Source organism: Apiospora hydei, assembly GCF_038363865.1.
Source record: "Apiospora hydei strain CBS 114990 chromosome Unknown utg000011l_segment0_segment0, whole genome shotgun sequence".
NCBI lineage: Eukaryota > Fungi > Ascomycota > Sordariomycetes > Amphisphaeriales > Apiosporaceae > Apiospora > Apiospora hydei.
Window position 1 is genome coordinate 777,936 of NW_027117370.1, and position 16,638 is coordinate 794,573.

General features: G+C 56.1%; 7 protein-coding genes across 7 annotated transcripts; 3 read left to right on the forward strand and 4 right to left on the reverse strand.

The window, feature by feature from the left end:
* Window positions 1–1,970: 1,970 nt before the first annotated feature.
* PG997_015449 (uncharacterized protein) lies at window positions 1,971–2,541 on the reverse strand (the record flags this gene model as incomplete). Its single annotated transcript, XM_066819763.1, has 2 exons — window positions 1,971–2,158; window positions 2,319–2,541. 2 exons carry the CDS (start codon window positions 2,539–2,541, stop codon window positions 1,971–1,973), a joined length of 411 nt encoding a protein of 136 aa, XP_066660648.1.
* A 746-nt stretch (window positions 2,542–3,287) lies between these two features.
* On the forward strand, window positions 3,288–5,298 carry PG997_015450 (uncharacterized protein; the record flags this gene model as incomplete). Its single annotated transcript, XM_066819764.1, has 2 exons — window positions 3,288–4,196; window positions 4,258–5,298. 2 exons carry the CDS (start codon window positions 3,288–3,290, stop codon window positions 5,296–5,298), a joined length of 1,950 nt encoding a protein of 649 aa, XP_066660649.1.
* A 194-nt stretch (window positions 5,299–5,492) lies between these two features.
* Window positions 5,493–7,385, reverse strand: PG997_015451 (uncharacterized protein; the record flags this gene model as incomplete). Its single annotated transcript, XM_066819765.1, has 4 exons — window positions 5,493–6,006; window positions 6,086–6,226; window positions 6,300–6,985; window positions 7,053–7,385. The coding sequence occupies 4 exons, from the start codon at window positions 7,383–7,385 to the stop codon at window positions 5,493–5,495; spliced, it is 1,674 nt and encodes a 557-aa protein (XP_066660650.1).
* Window positions 7,386–8,318: 933 nt separating this feature from the next.
* PG997_015452 (uncharacterized protein) lies at window positions 8,319–10,233 on the reverse strand (the record flags this gene model as incomplete). The annotated part of the gene is given in 6 exon segments (XM_066819766.1): window positions 8,319–8,717; window positions 8,781–9,282; window positions 9,352–9,419; window positions 9,480–9,686; window positions 9,700–9,885; window positions 9,943–10,233. 6 exon segments carry the CDS (start codon window positions 10,231–10,233, stop codon window positions 8,319–8,321), a joined length of 1,653 nt encoding a protein of 550 aa, XP_066660651.1.
* Window positions 10,234–11,312: 1,079 nt separating this feature from the next.
* PG997_015453 (flavin containing amine oxidoreductase) lies at window positions 11,313–13,213 on the forward strand (the record flags this gene model as incomplete). The annotated part of the gene is made up of 2 exons (XM_066819767.1): window positions 11,313–12,074; window positions 12,140–13,213. 2 exons carry the CDS (start codon window positions 11,313–11,315, stop codon window positions 13,211–13,213), a joined length of 1,836 nt encoding a protein of 611 aa, XP_066660652.1.
* Window positions 13,214–13,872: 659 nt separating this feature from the next.
* Window positions 13,873–14,124, forward strand: PG997_015454 (uncharacterized protein; the record flags this gene model as incomplete). The annotated part of the gene is made up of 1 exon (XM_066819768.1): window positions 13,873–14,124. One exon carries the CDS (start codon window positions 13,873–13,875, stop codon window positions 14,122–14,124), a length of 252 nt encoding a protein of 83 aa, XP_066660653.1.
* A 287-nt stretch (window positions 14,125–14,411) lies between these two features.
* Window positions 14,412–15,774, reverse strand: PG997_015455 (uncharacterized protein; the record flags this gene model as incomplete). The annotated part of the gene is made up of 2 exons (XM_066819769.1): window positions 14,412–14,869; window positions 15,033–15,774. 2 exons carry the CDS (start codon window positions 15,772–15,774, stop codon window positions 14,412–14,414), a joined length of 1,200 nt encoding a protein of 399 aa, XP_066660654.1.
* Between the last annotated feature and the right edge of the window lie 864 nt (window positions 15,775–16,638).

Here is a 16,638-nt window from a genome sequence, read left to right on the forward strand (position 1 = left end):
CCCGGCTCTGCTGTCAATTGAATTATCCAAGACCTACGTAAGCGCTCTTTTCATTTGGTCTGTTCCAAGGTCGGCTTGGCTTGACAAGACTGCGCCCCATGCTTGCTTTCTCCGTGGAGGGACTTTTTGATGTGACAATGGCGCTCGCCCTGTTTTCCCCAGCACTCTTCACCACTCTTTCCGGGCAGAAGCAGCACCACTTGGCTGCTTGGGGCTAAGTGTGCTCAACTGCCTGTCCTGTACAAGCGCGCGCGGATATTCTTTCGGTCTTGCTTGTCCCGTGCCCACCCTGCACCCTGCACCGCAACGTCGCCCTGCACGGTCTATCACTTCTTCAATGGGGACCTGTCAGCAGCAAGCGCCAAGTTGTCAGCTCTGCAAATGCAGCTAAAGTCATCCATCCAAAGGCGACCGACCCGCTTTCGATATGCAGAACGTACTTTTTACATGACTGCTTTGCGCTCAGCACCTGCCGGAATGTTTACGATGCTTACTGTTGTTTAGTAAGACAAATGCAGATTGAAAGCAGCAGAAGGCAATGGTTCCTGAAGATCCTTTGGGAGTCCCTCGCCCGTCGGTGTCCGGATCGCCAAGTGTGAAGATTTGGGTAGCCCCTTAAACCTCCTGCTGTAGGATACCGAAGACCTGGTACGAGGAGCGAAGGCCATGTCATTACATCATGCGCCTTCTGGTTCACTAACGTCGGCGTATAAGGAGAATACTACATGTTGCATTGACTCTCTCTCTTCGAGTCATATTCAAGAATATGCCGCGAGTATGACGGTACTTGGCTGTATCTTACATCCCCCTGGCTTTCCCCTTTTCAACGTTCCGTTCTTGGCAGGAGGCCGAGAATCTTCTAGCCAAGAAGCTAATGCATCGCTGATCCTCGGTAAACGTGAAACTTAAAAACTGGTATATCAAGGGGGAAAGTGGGTATGAAAGGAGTGCATAGCAATGTTTACATGTGTGTGGCATCGTACGATGGCCAGTCCTCTTCTGCAACCAAACACATCGTACAATGCGAGTCATGTCAATGTTCGTGCTGCGACATCCAAAATGACTTTCAAGTAAAAAGTACGATAGATCTCGTAGCGAGATGAAAAAAGCGAAAATATCGACCAACAAACTCCACCCGCGCCCTCAATCCCATTTCCATGCAAGTAAGGGATCAATCAAGATAATATCCCCAATCCGAATCTCTCGAGGATGTGGACAAAACGCCCGTCCGGGGGGAGGGGGTGTGGTGCACGCCAAAGTGAAAAGGTTTCAGGGGGGACTGGGGGCCCCATTCTCGTTGTGTTTTGCAGCGCCTCCTTTTTATTTTCTCTGGTCTGCCCTATCCGCTCGGACGGCAGGCCGGACGCCGAGCCAAGCTCAGGAGCCTCCCGGGCCTGCACAGACCGCAGCCCGAGCACGAGCTACTCACCCCATCGGAGGATAACGGGACCATCGCGTAAATGATATCAAATATGTTGTCGGCTCCGAAGATTCGATACTCATCCGGCTCTGAGCTACAGTCCTCGGGTCGAGCTGCACCATGGCTTGACCATCGCGGCGCGCAGTAGCAATAGCAAGGAGGTGCTGGGAGGCGCTGTTAGATGACGAGTGCAGTCAACGTCCGAATAAAAGGAGAAGCTCTCAATGCCGACATCTCGCGCTGCCAAGTTCCATGTCAGTGGGTGTCATGACGGGCTCCTGCACTTACAACAGGGCGCCTGTCGATCAGTATCATGACCGCACGTTGTGCCGTTTCAATGGCCAAATGGTAGAGTTACAAGCACCGATGGGCAAAGACAATAATGCAATTCGCTCCTCATTCCACGAGTAGGATGACGAAGTTACCTGGGGCGGAGCTTGGCTTCTTTCACACCAACTTCCTCGTGCTGGTTAAAGCAGTTCCCATGTTTACCACACTATCTGGCTTCTTCTATGAGTTGCTTTTGGTAGTTCATCCAACATATACGTAGCTACTGCTCAAGGATCATCGTCCCGTACCTCGCGCACGTCATGGGCCCTTCTACGGCGCGGGAGTGACCACAGTCACAGTAGGCCTCGTCATCCTCCCTTGCCGCTACCACTTCTACGCCATGGTCTTTATGGTCGGCTGTGTTGGAGCAGTCCGAACAGAAAACTTTCTTGTCATTGTAGCCGCACTCTGGACACGCGTGCATGCGATCGCCCCTTTGGAATCGTGTACTGCACTTCTTCGTAGTGCTGGGATCGTCAGGGGCCGAGAGGAACTTTTCTTCTTCTGGCGATATGATCCACTGGCGCATCAAGTCCACCCATCCGAACCACATAGAAAATGTACGTACCGTAAAGATTCATCCGCGCCCGCGCCACCAACCTCATCACCAGCCTCAAGCAGAATATCATGCTCGCAAGCGATTTCCAACCTGATCCCACCGGGAACTCTAGGAAACTCTCCGGAGGGACGATGGCGCGAATGTGCGCCGAGTGCCTCTCATACATGTACACCAAGGGCACCTGGACGGCCGGGAACCGCTCCCGATAGACCCGGTCCCAGCCCAGAATCATGCCGTTGTAGAACCCGGGGATCCAGAAGCGGATGAGGCGGGAGGAGATCGACTTCAAAGGTTGGATGATGGACGTGTACGAGTCCTTTCACTCCCACTACTCAACTCATGCGATGCCGAGTGCCTCCGGATGCGTGCCTCGGTCCAAGCCATACGGGAGCTGCGCACCGAGACCAAGCTGGGCGGCTACACGCTTAGGCCTAGGAACCTCGTCGAAGTAATCTCCTGTTCCTCGTGTTATATCTCTCTGTTCCGTCAACTCGGCCCTCAACGAGTCGTTTCTCTACTCGCGGGCGCTCGAAAAGAAGCCGCCGATCATGTTCTAAATCTTGGCATTGCTGCCGCAGTGAACATGGTGTTGAAGGTGCGCCGGAAGCGGAGGGCTGGTGCTTCGACACGAAGGGTTCCTTCACAGCAAAGTACTGGATGCGGTGTCGGGGGTGTACGTAGTTGGTTTACTACGAGTCTAATTGAGATCAATGCTAGAACTCTGTGTTTTGATCCAGGAGAACACCCATTTCAGAATTGTATGGGCGTTCTTGTTGCGGGCCAGATACTCACGAAAATTCAGGCTACCATCCCATGCAATAGCAACGCGTCCTGATTCGAGAGCCTTGTACACGTGCTAGTATACATCGGGCATCCAATAAAAGGGAAAGCAGCTCTCGGCACGTGATATCAGACAGTGCGGGGCTTTGCCTAGTGCTGACTGCCAGAGTCCCCGTCCATCTCGCTTGGTCCGAGTCGATGACTACCACGATTCTATCCGTTGGGTTATCTAGCACGAACACATCCCCAGCCGAGCCCGTTTCTCCGGGGTGGCTTGGCGCGGGCGTCAGCGTCCAGCATAATGCGGCTTATCAATGTCCATACAGGGCTACTAGAAGAGTTCATTGGCGACCAGATTCCCGCATACGCAATCCTCTCTCCCACACCTGGGGACATGAGGAGGTCACCTTCGAGGACTGGAAGAACGTGGACAGCTGCCGTGAGAAGCGTGGATTCCAGAAAATATGGAATGCATGTCAACAGACGAAGCGGGACGAGCTCCAATACCTCTGGTGCGATACATGCTGCATCGACAAGGCCAGCTCGAGCGAGTTGAGCGAAGCGATCAACTCCATGTTCGTTTGGTACAAAAAGTCCACGATCTGCTATGCGTACCTGGAAGATGTGTTCTCTGTTGCGAAAGAAATGCCTTCCAGCCGATGGTTTTCCCGTGGCTGGACGTTGCAAGAGCTCCTCGCACCGAACAATGTCCAGTTCTTCAACGTCCACTGGCGTTCTCTGGGCAATTTGGCATACCCAGAATATGCCTACGACTCCGATGGGCCAATTTCCCGGCCTTCGGATACCGAACTGGCGCATTTCATTTCGATCATCACAGGCATAGAGGAAGAGTACCTACATGGACGCCCAATCTCGGAAGCCAGCGTGGCCCAGCGCATGTCTTGGTTGTCGAAAAGGACTACTACACGGATCGAGGATATGGCATACTGTATGCTTGGCATATTCGACATAAATATGCCACTTCTCTACGGCGAGGGTGCTAAAGCCTTCGTGAGGCTTCAGCAAGAGATCATCAAAGTCTCGAACGACCACACCATATTCTGCTGGAGATGGATCCCCGGTATTGTGCCTCGGGATTGGGCGAGCGTAAGCTTTGGTACCCGTCAGAAATACTGGGCAACTATCACTGACACTGCACGATAAATAGCTATTGGCACCGTCACCCGAGGTTTTCCAAGAGTCCAGGCACATAGAGCAGACACCCGCGCAGGCCAAAGAGGAGATATCGACATACTCCATGACCAACGCGGGACTTTCCATCCGCTTACCGATCATGCTCACATTCTGGTATCAACTTGCTACCCTGAAGGCAACGAACAGTTCCTCCGCTCGGTTAGCTGTTCCCATCAAAATCTCACCGGGACAGAACACCTTTGCGCGTTATCCGTTTCCGCCCTTTCCCGTGCCCGTCCCCGATCATACCAGAGAAACACAACATTTCTATATTGGACATAAGGCAGAATATCCTTTTGAACTGGGTGCCTCGGGAGACCACAGGCACGCCGTACTAATGAGCTGGAACGAGCCGTCGTTGCGTCCGTTCTTGGGAGACACCGAGTGGACTCCGGAATGGGCTTCGCGCGAGATCCGCGACCTCCCTCCAGGTGCTACACGCTGGCTGACGTACTGGTCTTCGAACGACGGCATGATTTGGCATTGCCACTGGGATTATGAACGGAGTCTCCTCGCTCTCGAGTGGGATGAAGAACTCAATTGTTCATATGGCATTATGGGCCTTCAGTTCCCAGTCAATGGCCTTGGTGAAATAAAGAACCGGGAATGTATACACATTCTCTTCTGCGCAAGAGAAGGGACAATTGGGCGCGGGGCAGAATTTTGTTGCATGGAACTTGAGGGCCGCATAAATCCCAAGGCCTGGGTTCTGGGCGAAGAAGATGTTATCAATGATGGAACCTGGAGACCCAAAGCCTGGTTTGATAATGACGTGGAAATGCTCATCAAGCAGGCAGTCCGAGAATTGAGGGCGAGCTCACAGAAATCCCACGAGCTCCTGATACCGCAGAGGCCCATGCAATCTACCGGGGCTGAAAGTCCACAGCCGCCTTCCGAGACTAAAGAGGCAGTGCGGTTACTGATGGAAAGAAATAACCAATTTCAATACACAGAAACCAAGGAGTTTGGCAAGGGCATTACGGTTCAGATGGCCTTACTCCATCGACCAGAGTAGCTAGAAGACAACTGATGCATGGACCATACACCATGTATGTATCTACCAGCATCGTATCTTACTCAACGCTTGAGATTCACGTACCTAAATGTATTCAATGAAGTGTTCGAAACTCCGGAGCGCTAAATACTCGATGCTACAGAAGGGGGCCCCTGAGGGCATACACGAGAAAGGAAGTATCTACTCTTGTTTACTCAATGGCTCAACCCCTTGGCTCTAGCATAATCAACATCGCGATAATACCGCGCCGCCGTCGCCTCCCGTAACCTGCGCCCATACCGCGTCATGACGAACAAACTCGCGTTCCACACCAGCCCAATGCCGCCCACGATGCAATACACCCTCAGGTACCCGCTCGCCTCGAGCCAAGGCGTAATACCATAGTTGATGGCAAACGACAGCGTGTTGCGAATCAGCACGCACGTCGTCACCATCTGCCCGCTCAGCTCCGGATAGCTGGCCATGGCGTACCCCAGCGCGGCCGAGACGCACAGCGTCCCGTTGGCCGCGATGGCGGTCTGGGTCACCACTAAGGAAAACCAGTGCAGGTGGTACGTCACGGCGAGCCCGTATAGGACCATGGCGAAGGGGACCAGGAAGAGGCTCGCGCAGAAGACGTAGAGGACGTGTTCGGGCTCGGAGATGCCGCCGTTGCGGCGCGCGAGGCGGACGGTCAGAATGCGGCCGACCTTGCCGCAGTAGTATCCACTGCGGAGGGAGAGAAAAAGAGAAGTAATAGTTAGTTTGGAGAAGCATGCTGTGACAGGTTTGAGATGCTTGAGCTTACCCCATGATGGACCCGAGGACACCGCCGGAATAGGCGGCGGCAACGGTGGCCGTGGTGAAGCCGTATTGCGTAGTGTAGACTGTTCCAATCGACGCATTCTGCACCCCCTGCCACACCAGGCTGTTTGCACCGTACATGAGACTACACGATATCGGGCAAACTTGTCAGCTTTCAGGGGCCCGAATGATGCCATGCACCAACTCAGCAAACTTACCCGGCATATACGACAGCAGGATACGTGAAGCCCTTGAACGGGGCCATCGCAATGTTGAGAAGGCGGTTCGGCCGCTTCTTGTCCCTGATCCCGAGCTTGTCCAGGTAAGACTTTCGCGGCCACACGATCTCGCCCGGCTCGCGATCTTCTGGCGCGGCCGGGGCGGGCGTCTTGGATTCCGTATCCAGAGGTGACGCCTGCGTTTCAGACACGACTGGGCTGCTCGCCTGCTGTGGTGGGGTTGGGGGATGTTGGCCGCCGCTGCTGTGCTTCCGGTCGTAGTTGGTCTCCTCCATCAGGAAGAAGCAGTATACGAAAGCGATGGCGATGAAGATGGCCCACCACCAGAGCGTCCACTGCCAGTTCATGCCGTAGTTGATGAAGCCCGCTAGCATGGGGGCCAGTTTTCCCGTCAGGGCCAGGGACCAGCCGTACCAGGCCAGGTACTTGGGCCGCTCGTGGGCGAACCAGACGTCGACGACGGAGATCTCGCACAGGGACTCGACAGGGCTCCCGAAGAAGCCCAGGATTATGCGGTTGGCCGTATAGGTTCCCGATGTGGTGCAGAGAGGCGCTGTTGCCAGAATGATGATGTTGGCCAGGCAGGAAAAGAGGTACACCGGCCGCTTGCCATATTGCAGGGCGATGGCTTGCCAGAAGATGCAGCCCCAGCCATAGAACAGGAACTGTTTGAACACCATCAGTCAGCTTTGTTCGGGAATGCACAGATTTCAGTCATGCTAGTTGACCTACCATGATGCCTGTCCCATTGTTGATGTCCGTCAACGTCAAGGACGTATCCTGGCGAATCGGGGTGACGATCGAATAGACGGCGCTGGCCGGGATGGCCACCATGGTGGTGTAGACGACCACGCAGCTGGTCGCCAGGATCTTGCGGCGGAAGGTCCAGTTCAGCGGATCTTCGGGGTCCTCGCTCGGACGGGGGACGAGCAGGATGTCGGTCTGCCCCTTGCCCTCGGCGTGCTTGGAGACGACGTGGCCGTCGATATCGATGAGACGGATTGTTCCGGGCGGGAGGCGCTCGCTCGTGTCCGTCATCTCGTGACTGACGGTCTTGTCCGACATGATGAAACAAGACAGGAGGACAGAATCGTGCGGGTTTGACCGGAGGGGTAAAGTTCAAAAAAAAAAAAAAAAAGCAAAGAAAATGAGCGTTGGTTGAGATTGTCTTAAGAACCCAGACAATTCGTCGGAAACCTGCTTGCTTGAAGGTGACCAGCCCGATCGGTCCCTTGCCTCAAACCGGGCTCGCCGTTGGTCAGTACAGAGGGTCGGGCAGAGTTTGGATCACCCGAGGACAAACGTGGCCCAGAACATCCGGTATCTCTTTGGCTCCCGTATCAACCGGGTATCGGGATCCCTTTGCCTCTTTACTTGGGATGCCAAGTGCATCAATCTCTGGAGCTGCGATAGAGGGCGATATGTTATCTCGAGATAATCAGTTCCCCACAGGCCGAGAATGTGGGCTGGCACTTTCTCCAGATCGGACGGAAATGGGACCCTGGAGCGGGGAACCCCGACAATGGCGAGATAAGCAATAAGGGGGGTCCGCCCCTACGCCATAAGCGGCACCCCCGCCACCCACCTGTAACCTGTCCCATGGTTCCACCAGCGAGCCGTCGCTCTGGTGAGAGTTGGCGGCATATCCGGGATATGCGATGCGTAGATGTGTAGTAGTTCGGTGCACTTGCAATGGAGTCCAAAGGGAGAGAAGACGTTTGGGGCCGACTTGGAATCTCTCAATGGCACGTCCCAAACGACCGACGATCCAAGGTTTCTCCTGCTCGACCAATTGTAGTCGCCTGCTCGGATTTCAAATACTCGGTCGGTGATTGGTTGTCGCTCATGGACATTTTGCTTTTCTGGTGACCCCTGCTACTCTCGTACATGCGATCTGCGGTGATGAGAGAAATATTTGGCTTGTAAATCGTTTTGTTTTTCAGTCATTCTGTTTATTCCCTCGTCTTGTTTGATATGTGACTTTGCCATGCTGCCCTTTCATGCCCGACCCATCGCCCGTTCAATCTCGACCAACGCCGCGAGAACCTTCTCGTCCTCCTGTCTCCTGCCGACGACCTGCAAGCTCACCGGCGCATTCCGGAACCTCTCGGGGCTATACATGTCGTACACGAACTTATCCTGGCTATTCTTAGGGACATAGCTCAGATCCTTGACATCCAGGGCAGGGTCGACCTTGGTGACAGGAAATACGGCCGCGGGATAGTCCAAGAGGTTCCAATGCGCTGTGTATCCCCAGTAGCGCGATTGACCGTGAGGGATAGCGGCACCGAAGGACGGTGGGCAGAGGATCACGTCAACCTCGCGATTGCCGCCGTTTCCAGTCTTGGACCACGCCTGGGCGTACCGGGCGCGGTATTCGTCCCGCTTGACGCATAGCTGGGATAAATTAGTAAGACCGTTCAATCAGCTCAAGGAGCACTTGGTGGATGGAGGACTTACCTGCCAAAGCTCATGTTGCGTCAGCTCCTTGACAGTCGGCTGTTCGTGTATGATGAACTTGGTGAGCGGCAGAATGGGCTCGCCACTTTCTTTGATCAGGCCCAAGACCTCCTCTCCACCATCCGGCCAATACAGAGCCGACAAAATGTCCCAGCCCTTCTCGTGATCCAGCCCTTCACAGTCCCAATCGACCACCTCCATCCCTGCCTCGCGACAGGCGGCGGCGACCTCCCGCAGCGCGCGGGTCATGGGCGGATGAGGCCGCACGACGCCATCCCACCACTGGACGGCAACCTTGGGCGGTCTCGCGAACTGGTACGGTGTCCACTCCTTGACCGTGAGCGACGGCTCCACGCGCCAGGGCTTGGCCGACAGCGCCACCTTCATGAAGAGCTCCAGCCCGTCGCGGTCCACCGTCATGGGGCCCGGGCAGCCCGAGATGGTCTCCTTGCCGGCGCCCGGGGTCCGGAAGCCGGTGGTGCCGACGCGTTTGATACTCGGTCTGCATTCGGATACAATGTCAGCTACCCGTGGCAACTACCAAAGGAAAACCCCGCGCCGTGTCACTTACTTGAAACCGTATATACCAACATGTGCAGCTGGGCAGCGGATACTCCCTCCGATGTCGCCTCCCACGCCCTAGTTAGGGGTCAGCAATGCGCAGATCGGATTCAAGAAACAAGAAGACAGTCCACTCACCAAGATGCTGCCGCGCATTCCTATTAGTGCAGACTCGCCCCCACTGCTGCCACCCGAGGTGAGTTCCCGGTTGTAGGGGTTGACCGTCCTCCCGTAGACGTTGCTCTCAGTCTCCAAGTGCATGATGGTCTGCGGCTGCGTCGTCCGGGCGAAGAAAACGCAGCCCTGGTCCCAGAACGTGTCGTACAGCAAGTTGGAGCCGCCGTGCTCCCCTGCCGACCCAGGCCACGAACGAGGCCGACGTGGTCACGACGCTTTTGGTTTTGCCCATGCCTCCCACCATGCCGTGGTGCTCCTTGGTCGAGATGGGCAGGCCAAATAGTGCTCCGCGTGGCTCCGGTAAGGAGTCGAGATGTCTCGCCCGTTCGATGGCCTCGTCCCATAGAAGCTCGGTGAGGCAGTTTGTCTAGGGTTGGATCAGCCGCGATGCTTTGTTGCTTTGATAGTCATAGGGTATAAGTACAACAGCTTGCGCCAACGCCGCTCTCCGTAGAAAGGCGCGAGTGACTTCTTCCACCTTGATCTTCCTGTCACGGAGAAGTCCCAACAGCTTCGTGATGGTGTATTGCTCCGTTATTTCGATTTCCCGGGGCGTCAAGACGGCCTTGGGCAGGTCCTGGGAGCTTAGGGGCATGTTGTGCGCATCCGGAACGCCGTCGAGTTTCGGCTCGACCTTGGCGAGGGATGCATCTCGCTGTGCTCTTGCCCATCCGGCCTTTTCCTCCCAAGTCTGTAGGTGTACGAGACTGCCCATGTTGGTTCGGCGTAGGGATGCAGATGTGGGGAGAACAAAGGGGTTTTCGACTTGACCAGAAAGCAATGCAATGGCGGTTTACCGTTGGGTGGAATGCTTCTTCCAACTTTCTTTGTTTTGTCTATCTTGGTAGATATGCACAAAAGGGCGTAGAACGGTATCACTTGGGCTCGGACCCCTGTCATGGGGTTTGTTGCCAAGCCCGCCCAAGCCGGGGGCACCCTAACCAACAACTGATAAGCTGGCCGAGTCCCGGGCATGCGAGAGACGCACTAAGCCATTCCGACTCTTTTTATCTCCGATCCGCAATGCTCCTTATCCTTCCTCAATGGCCCACCCTCACTATATGATGTCAGAGGTGTTCTTTGTCGCGGTCGTGGTACACTATGATGCACCCGACTTGCTATCACTTATCTTCCGTTCTTATCGCTTCCTTCTTGTGTTTCCGCATCCCTGCTGACGCGTTGAATATTCTGAGGTTACAATAGAGTATGATGGTGGCGGCGCTAGTGAACTTACGGAGAAGTGCCGAGCGACCTGCATCCAAGGTCTGAGGGCAGGGGTGATGCTGCTCAGGAGGGGTTTCCTCTTGTGTCTTTTGCCCCAAAATCCCACCTTGGCTCCAAGCCGACAGATAGTGACTTCTCCGGTCTGCTGATGGCCTCAACCATTCGAACTGTGCTCCGTCTGTCACGCCTGATCGGAGCTGCCGGGCCCCCGCAGACGCAGTGGAGGACGGACGGATGTTATCGCGTCTGCATCGCGCTGGGCCCGATCGGGCTGATTATATTATCCGGATTTGGCAGTTTCCAGAGACGGCTCACCTCCGGCACCCCAGGCACCCCAGGCACCCCATCCTCCCCACTTTGATCCCTTGGCATCGAGGCATGCCTCGTTGAGCCGGCAGCGGCGCTCGTTCAGCGAGTGTCTGAGTCTGGTATCTTCATTTATATCGGGTTTTATGCTTAGGACCAGGTGTTCTATCCTCATGACTGATTGTCGCCTGGAACCCCATGCATTCTTAGACGACATTCAATTACTCGGAGCTCGGATCAACCTCATGCTAGAGATCTATGACAATGGCAACCCGAATCAAAAGCCTTGATCTGGCCAACACGTCCAAGGCGTACTACGCCCCCGCCACCATCATCCAGGGCAACAACTCCCGCCTGGTCCACGTCTCCGGTCAGGTCGGCACCGCCAAGGATGGCACCGTACCCGCCGACTGCGCGTCCCAAATCCACCTCGCCTTGCTGCACCTGCGCAAGATCCTCATCGCCGCCGGCGCCGCCGTGCAGGACATCGCGAAGCTGACCCTCTACATTGTCGACTACGACCCGGCCCAAAGAAAGCATGCGCGGCCTATCCAGCGCTTCCTCAAGGGCCACCGTCCGGCCATCACGTTGGTGCCAGTCACCCAGTTGGCCGCACCCGGCTTGCTTTTCGAGGTAGACGCCGTCATCGTGTGTCCTGAAGTGCCCGCATCCTTGCCAGCTCCCACCAGTCAAAAGACCTCCGAGACCTTTGACGTGGCCATCATCGGCGCAGGCCTTGCAGGTCTGACTGCGGCCCATGAAGTACTTGGCGCCGGACTGTCCTGCGTCGTTCTAGAGGCCCGTGACCGCGTGGGCGGCAAGACTTGGAGTCAACCTCTTTCGGGCGGCCAAGGAGGCGTCGCCGAGATGGGGGCGGCGTGGATCAATGATGTTAACCAGACCAAGATGATTGCCCTGGCCCGGCGGTACAAGCTGGAACTCATAGAGCAGAATACCACTGGCAATTGCGTACTCCAGAGCTTCGACGGGAAAGCATCCACATTCCCCTACGGCGAACTTCCACGAGTAAGTCAGCCCGAGAATTTCCAGAACCACGCCGGTCAAACCTAACCAAAAGCTTCTCCATCCAGTTCGACCAGGCCACTCTGGAAGACGTAGCCCGCATCCGAGACATGTGCGAAGCAGACTGCCAAGCCCTCGACACATTCGCCCCCAAGAATACAGAGCTCGACTCCATGACGTTCGAGGCGTACCTGCGGTCGCGCGGCGCCAGCGAGACCAGTCTGGCCACCGCAACCGTCTGGACCCGCGCCATGCTGGGCGCGGAGCCGTCCGACATGTCAGCGCTGTTTTTCCTCAACTACTGCAGGTCCGGCGGCGGCCTGCTGCAGATGCGGTCCGATCGGAAAGGCGGCGGCCAGCACCTGCGTATCCGCCAGGGCACCCAGTCTTTCGCCGAGGCTTTCGCGAGGGACCTTCCTGCCGGCACGGTGCGGCTCAACAAGCCGGTCGCGCGCGTCGTCCAGGATGGACCGAGCTACGTTAAAGTCGTCGATACGGATGGTGCTACGTACAGGGTTCGCAAACTCATCACCACGGTCCCCAGCCCGGCTCTCAGTCACATCGATTTCACGCCCCGCCTGCACCCCGCCAAAGAGGCCTGGTCCCAATCTGCCGGCTACGGCTTCTACACCAAAGCCATTGTCGTCTTCAAACGGCCCTTCTGGGTCACCAAGGGCCTCTGCGGCCTCGCCCAGTCCTTCGTCGGGCCCGCCAGCGTGATACGTGACACCAGCAGTCCCGCCGACGACAAGCACGCCCTGACGTGCTTCATGAGCGGGCCTCCCGGTCAAGCATGGGCCGCCCTTCCCGAGGCCGAGCGCAACGAGAAGCTTCTCGAGCAGCTCGGGGTTATTTACGCCGACCGAGCGGCCGTTGACAGCAACTTGGTCGAGGTGCTCAAGTATGACTGGGCCGACGACCGGTGGGCGGGCTACGGCTGTCCCTGCGCGAGCTTGCCGCCGGGGGTGCTGGATACACTCGGATCTGCGTCGCTGCGTGAGCCCTTGGGGAACCTGCATTTCGCTGGGACCGAGACGGCAGGGGACTGGAAGGGGTACATGGAGGGGGCGGTGCGGAGTGGCGAGCGGGCGGCGAAGGAGGTGGTTGGTGGGCTTTCGAGTGCTATTCTACCCCATTTATGAGGAATGACGTTCGTCCTTGCCTCTTTGGCCATGATGATGTCGTGTTCGCAATGTTGTCTCGGTCTCGATTGAGCTCGGGCTTCTCTTATTGCGTGACATGCACTCGATGATGGACCATCTCATCATGATCCTTTCTACATGGCATATAATTCATGCTCTTCCGCGTTTGTGATAAGTACAATGAGTTATGAGTTAGATATGGTGATCCAACTTACTTCCTTTGCCAGCTTGCTGAAGGGATCCTGGACTTTGGACATCCATAGCGTCCATCTAGTACCAGGCTGTCCAGGGTATGACTTACGATCTCTTCTTCCTCCGCATCGCCGCCGTTCTTCTCCCGCCGCCAAGGAAACTCCTAGGTCTCGTAGAGGACCATCAACCCAATCACACAAAGCCTCTGTCATCGAGCCCGATGGATGCTGCCCAAGGTGGCGAAGAACTCTTGTGGGATTCTTTCGCTGCTAATAGTTCATGGCGGCGTATTGCCAGCGACCAGAGCCGGGTCATGTCGTGGGCGAGGAAGTACATTCGTGCGAACAGGAGCGCATAACTGGTAGTAGGCGGCGGCGTCAGCGACGACGGATTGATTGATGACAGATGGCTTCTCACCAACCTGGACCTGAAGAGGGATTTCCTGTTGCAAGGGACCAAGCTTACCCATGCGCAAGGACTCCGTCAACCGCACCTACGACTCGGACGGCATGACCCTGGGAGCGCCCCTCTGGACCTTCAAGATCGGCGGCTCGGCCTCGTACGTCCACAACTTCGGCGGCAAGGACAACTGGCGCGGCGACGAGTTCGATGAGGTCATGCGCCTCGTGTATGCACACTGCAAGCACCAAGCCTTGGTCGGCTGGGTCAAGATGGAGGATCAGGGGAAGCCGTTTTGCAAGACCATCGGAGGCGGATAGCTGTCCTGGCCTTTGGTGAATCTTGTGGGATGCGATTAGAGCTAGACCTTCAGTACAATGGAGGAAGAGCTGCAATCAAGGAGAAAGGGGAGGAGTGGAATACCATCTTGTCATTCACTTTACCGTCACACGTTCGCTGTCAATCGTGTTGGCCGCTTGCCCTCGTTGTGCTGGTACATGTACTGTTACATACATCGATGTTTGCTCATTCGAGAATATAGATTGTGGCAGAAGGCATCGTCACGGATCATATGATCCAATCTTCAACACTGGAACGGGTTTGGTCTTCATCCGATGTCATTGAATGAAAACTGCGCCGTGAAGGGCCTACTCCTCAGAAAGTTCATCGTGTCCTCCCGTATCCGCTCATCCCGCTCGCTGACCACGTCAGCCACCGTTTCCGCGACAGCCTCGCTGATGGCGTCATGGAGCAGACCCCGGCCCTCATCTTCCTGGAAGTACTCATTCACAAGCTCCGGCAAGTCCCCGACCTTCTCGTTCACCGCTTCGTCCACCGTGTCCTTGACGTAGTCGTGCGTCTTGTCCTCACTCGCCACAATCCGAGAGTCCAGCTCGTCCCAGAGCGGTTCTAGCAGAGGCTCCATGCATGCCTGAACGTCGTCAGCCAGGTCCCTTGACTCAAGCGCCTCGAGTCGCCCTTCCATTCTTTCCACGCGTTCGAGAATCTTGGCGAGCATCATGTTTTGCATATCCAGCGAACGTTGAATGCCCTCGAGAACCGTTTCTTGTGGACGCTCGGGCCGGGAAGCAGATTGCTGTTTTTTCCGGGGCAGCCTCGGCATCGGAGCTGCTCGGCGCGCGACGTCGCTTTTTCGAGGGTGGCGCTTCTCGTCCTGGAGATAAGGTCAGAATCATGGTGGGGTTGGGGAAAACGCGGGGTTGCTCACTGGGAGAGAGAGCGAGGGGCGGCTCGGCCTTGCAAATGCTACTCGTGCTTTGCTCTGTGTAGGCCGGGGGCGCATCGGCAACTTCTTGGGCACTGTTGACGACCAAACCACCGCGTCCGCCGTAGAGACTGCCCAGATCGTCGCGTGGTGATGCCAGTCGAGGAACCTTTTCGCAGAGATGTAAAAGGCGCTCCCGAGGTAGCGCTTCCGCCGAAAAGTAGACGACAAAGCGCGTTGTGCTCCTTGCGAACTCGTTCCATTCGGTCCATAACTCTTGTGAACTGCGCCGCAAACTCTGGAAGGGATGTTCGATCGGCGCGATGAGGGTGGGTGGGCTGTCGAGCTCGAGATGGAGAGACTGCACGCGACAGTGGAGATCGTCGGACGCGTCGCGGCTATGGGCCTGTTGTTCCTCAAGGCGGTTTTTGTCGTCGTCGCCGTCGCAAGTTATTGTTCTTATTTGATTGGGCTTGATTGACAAGAACATGCGGGAAGTGGCGGCGGATCGCTTCATTTTGATGGCAGCTTGGAGTTTGAGGCAGGCAGAGCCCTTCGCGGCGTCATAATCGATGACAAGTCCTAACGGTGTAGCGACTGGAGAGGCCAATCGCTTGTTTGCGCCATTGCTATCGCGCCACCTCACGATTGCAGGCGCATTCTCCACCTTGATGTCTTGGTCGGGAATCACAGCGGGCTCGGGAGAAGGAGCGTCAGAGGCCTCGGAGGCGGTGGACAGGTCCATAGCATGTGCCTAAATCATTTGGTAGCAGGTTAGTAGTACAACTCGCAATTGGCAGACCACACAAGTTCCGTGCCTCGCGCCTTATCCGTAATCAATCGCTGAACCGGGCCGCACTGATCACTTGGGTGCCGACGACGAAAGGGAGGAAAAGAAAAGAGAGAGAGAAAAACAGCGGCCATGTTGCATCCCCCTCCTAGCCAACCCACCACGGACACGCGCCATTGCCAGTAGATAGTTCCCGCTGCCCGGCGTCTCGTCGTCCGCCAGCCGCTTTCGCGTGCCGACGGTGCCAACCGCTTTCGCGTGCTGACGGTGACGAGAGCCTCCCAGAGCCCCGGTTCTTCCAACGAGCGGACTCGCTGGGTAGAAAGCGGCATTTAAACGGCCCTGGTTGCGGAAGACCAAACTACATGGACAAGCGACGCGCCGCGATGGTCCAGCAGGTACGGCGGAAGTCCACTTTCGCGTGACGTTCCATTAGGACTGACCCTGTGTTGTGTTGTTGTTGGCGGTGGAAGGAAGTTGATTGCGGCTCCGAGGTTGGATGGATGAAATGGAGATGGTGATGGATGCGAAGGATGGAAGGTTGGTGGATTGCTTGGTTGAATGAATGCGAAAGGGAAAAAGAGGGACCTGAGGCAGAAAGAAAGGCTGACAATTGGAAGGCTGGTTGGTTGGGGGAGGAGTGGAGTACTTAAATAGGTAAGCAGGAAAGGTGATTGGACCATGTGGTATGTGCGTTTTGATTGTGCGATTGTCCAAACCTGACCCCACAATTGAGGCTGCAGGCTGCCCCACCACTGAATCTGGGGAACAACTCCAGAAATCAAAGTCAGGTGCTGATCATTGTTGGCAAGTGACGTT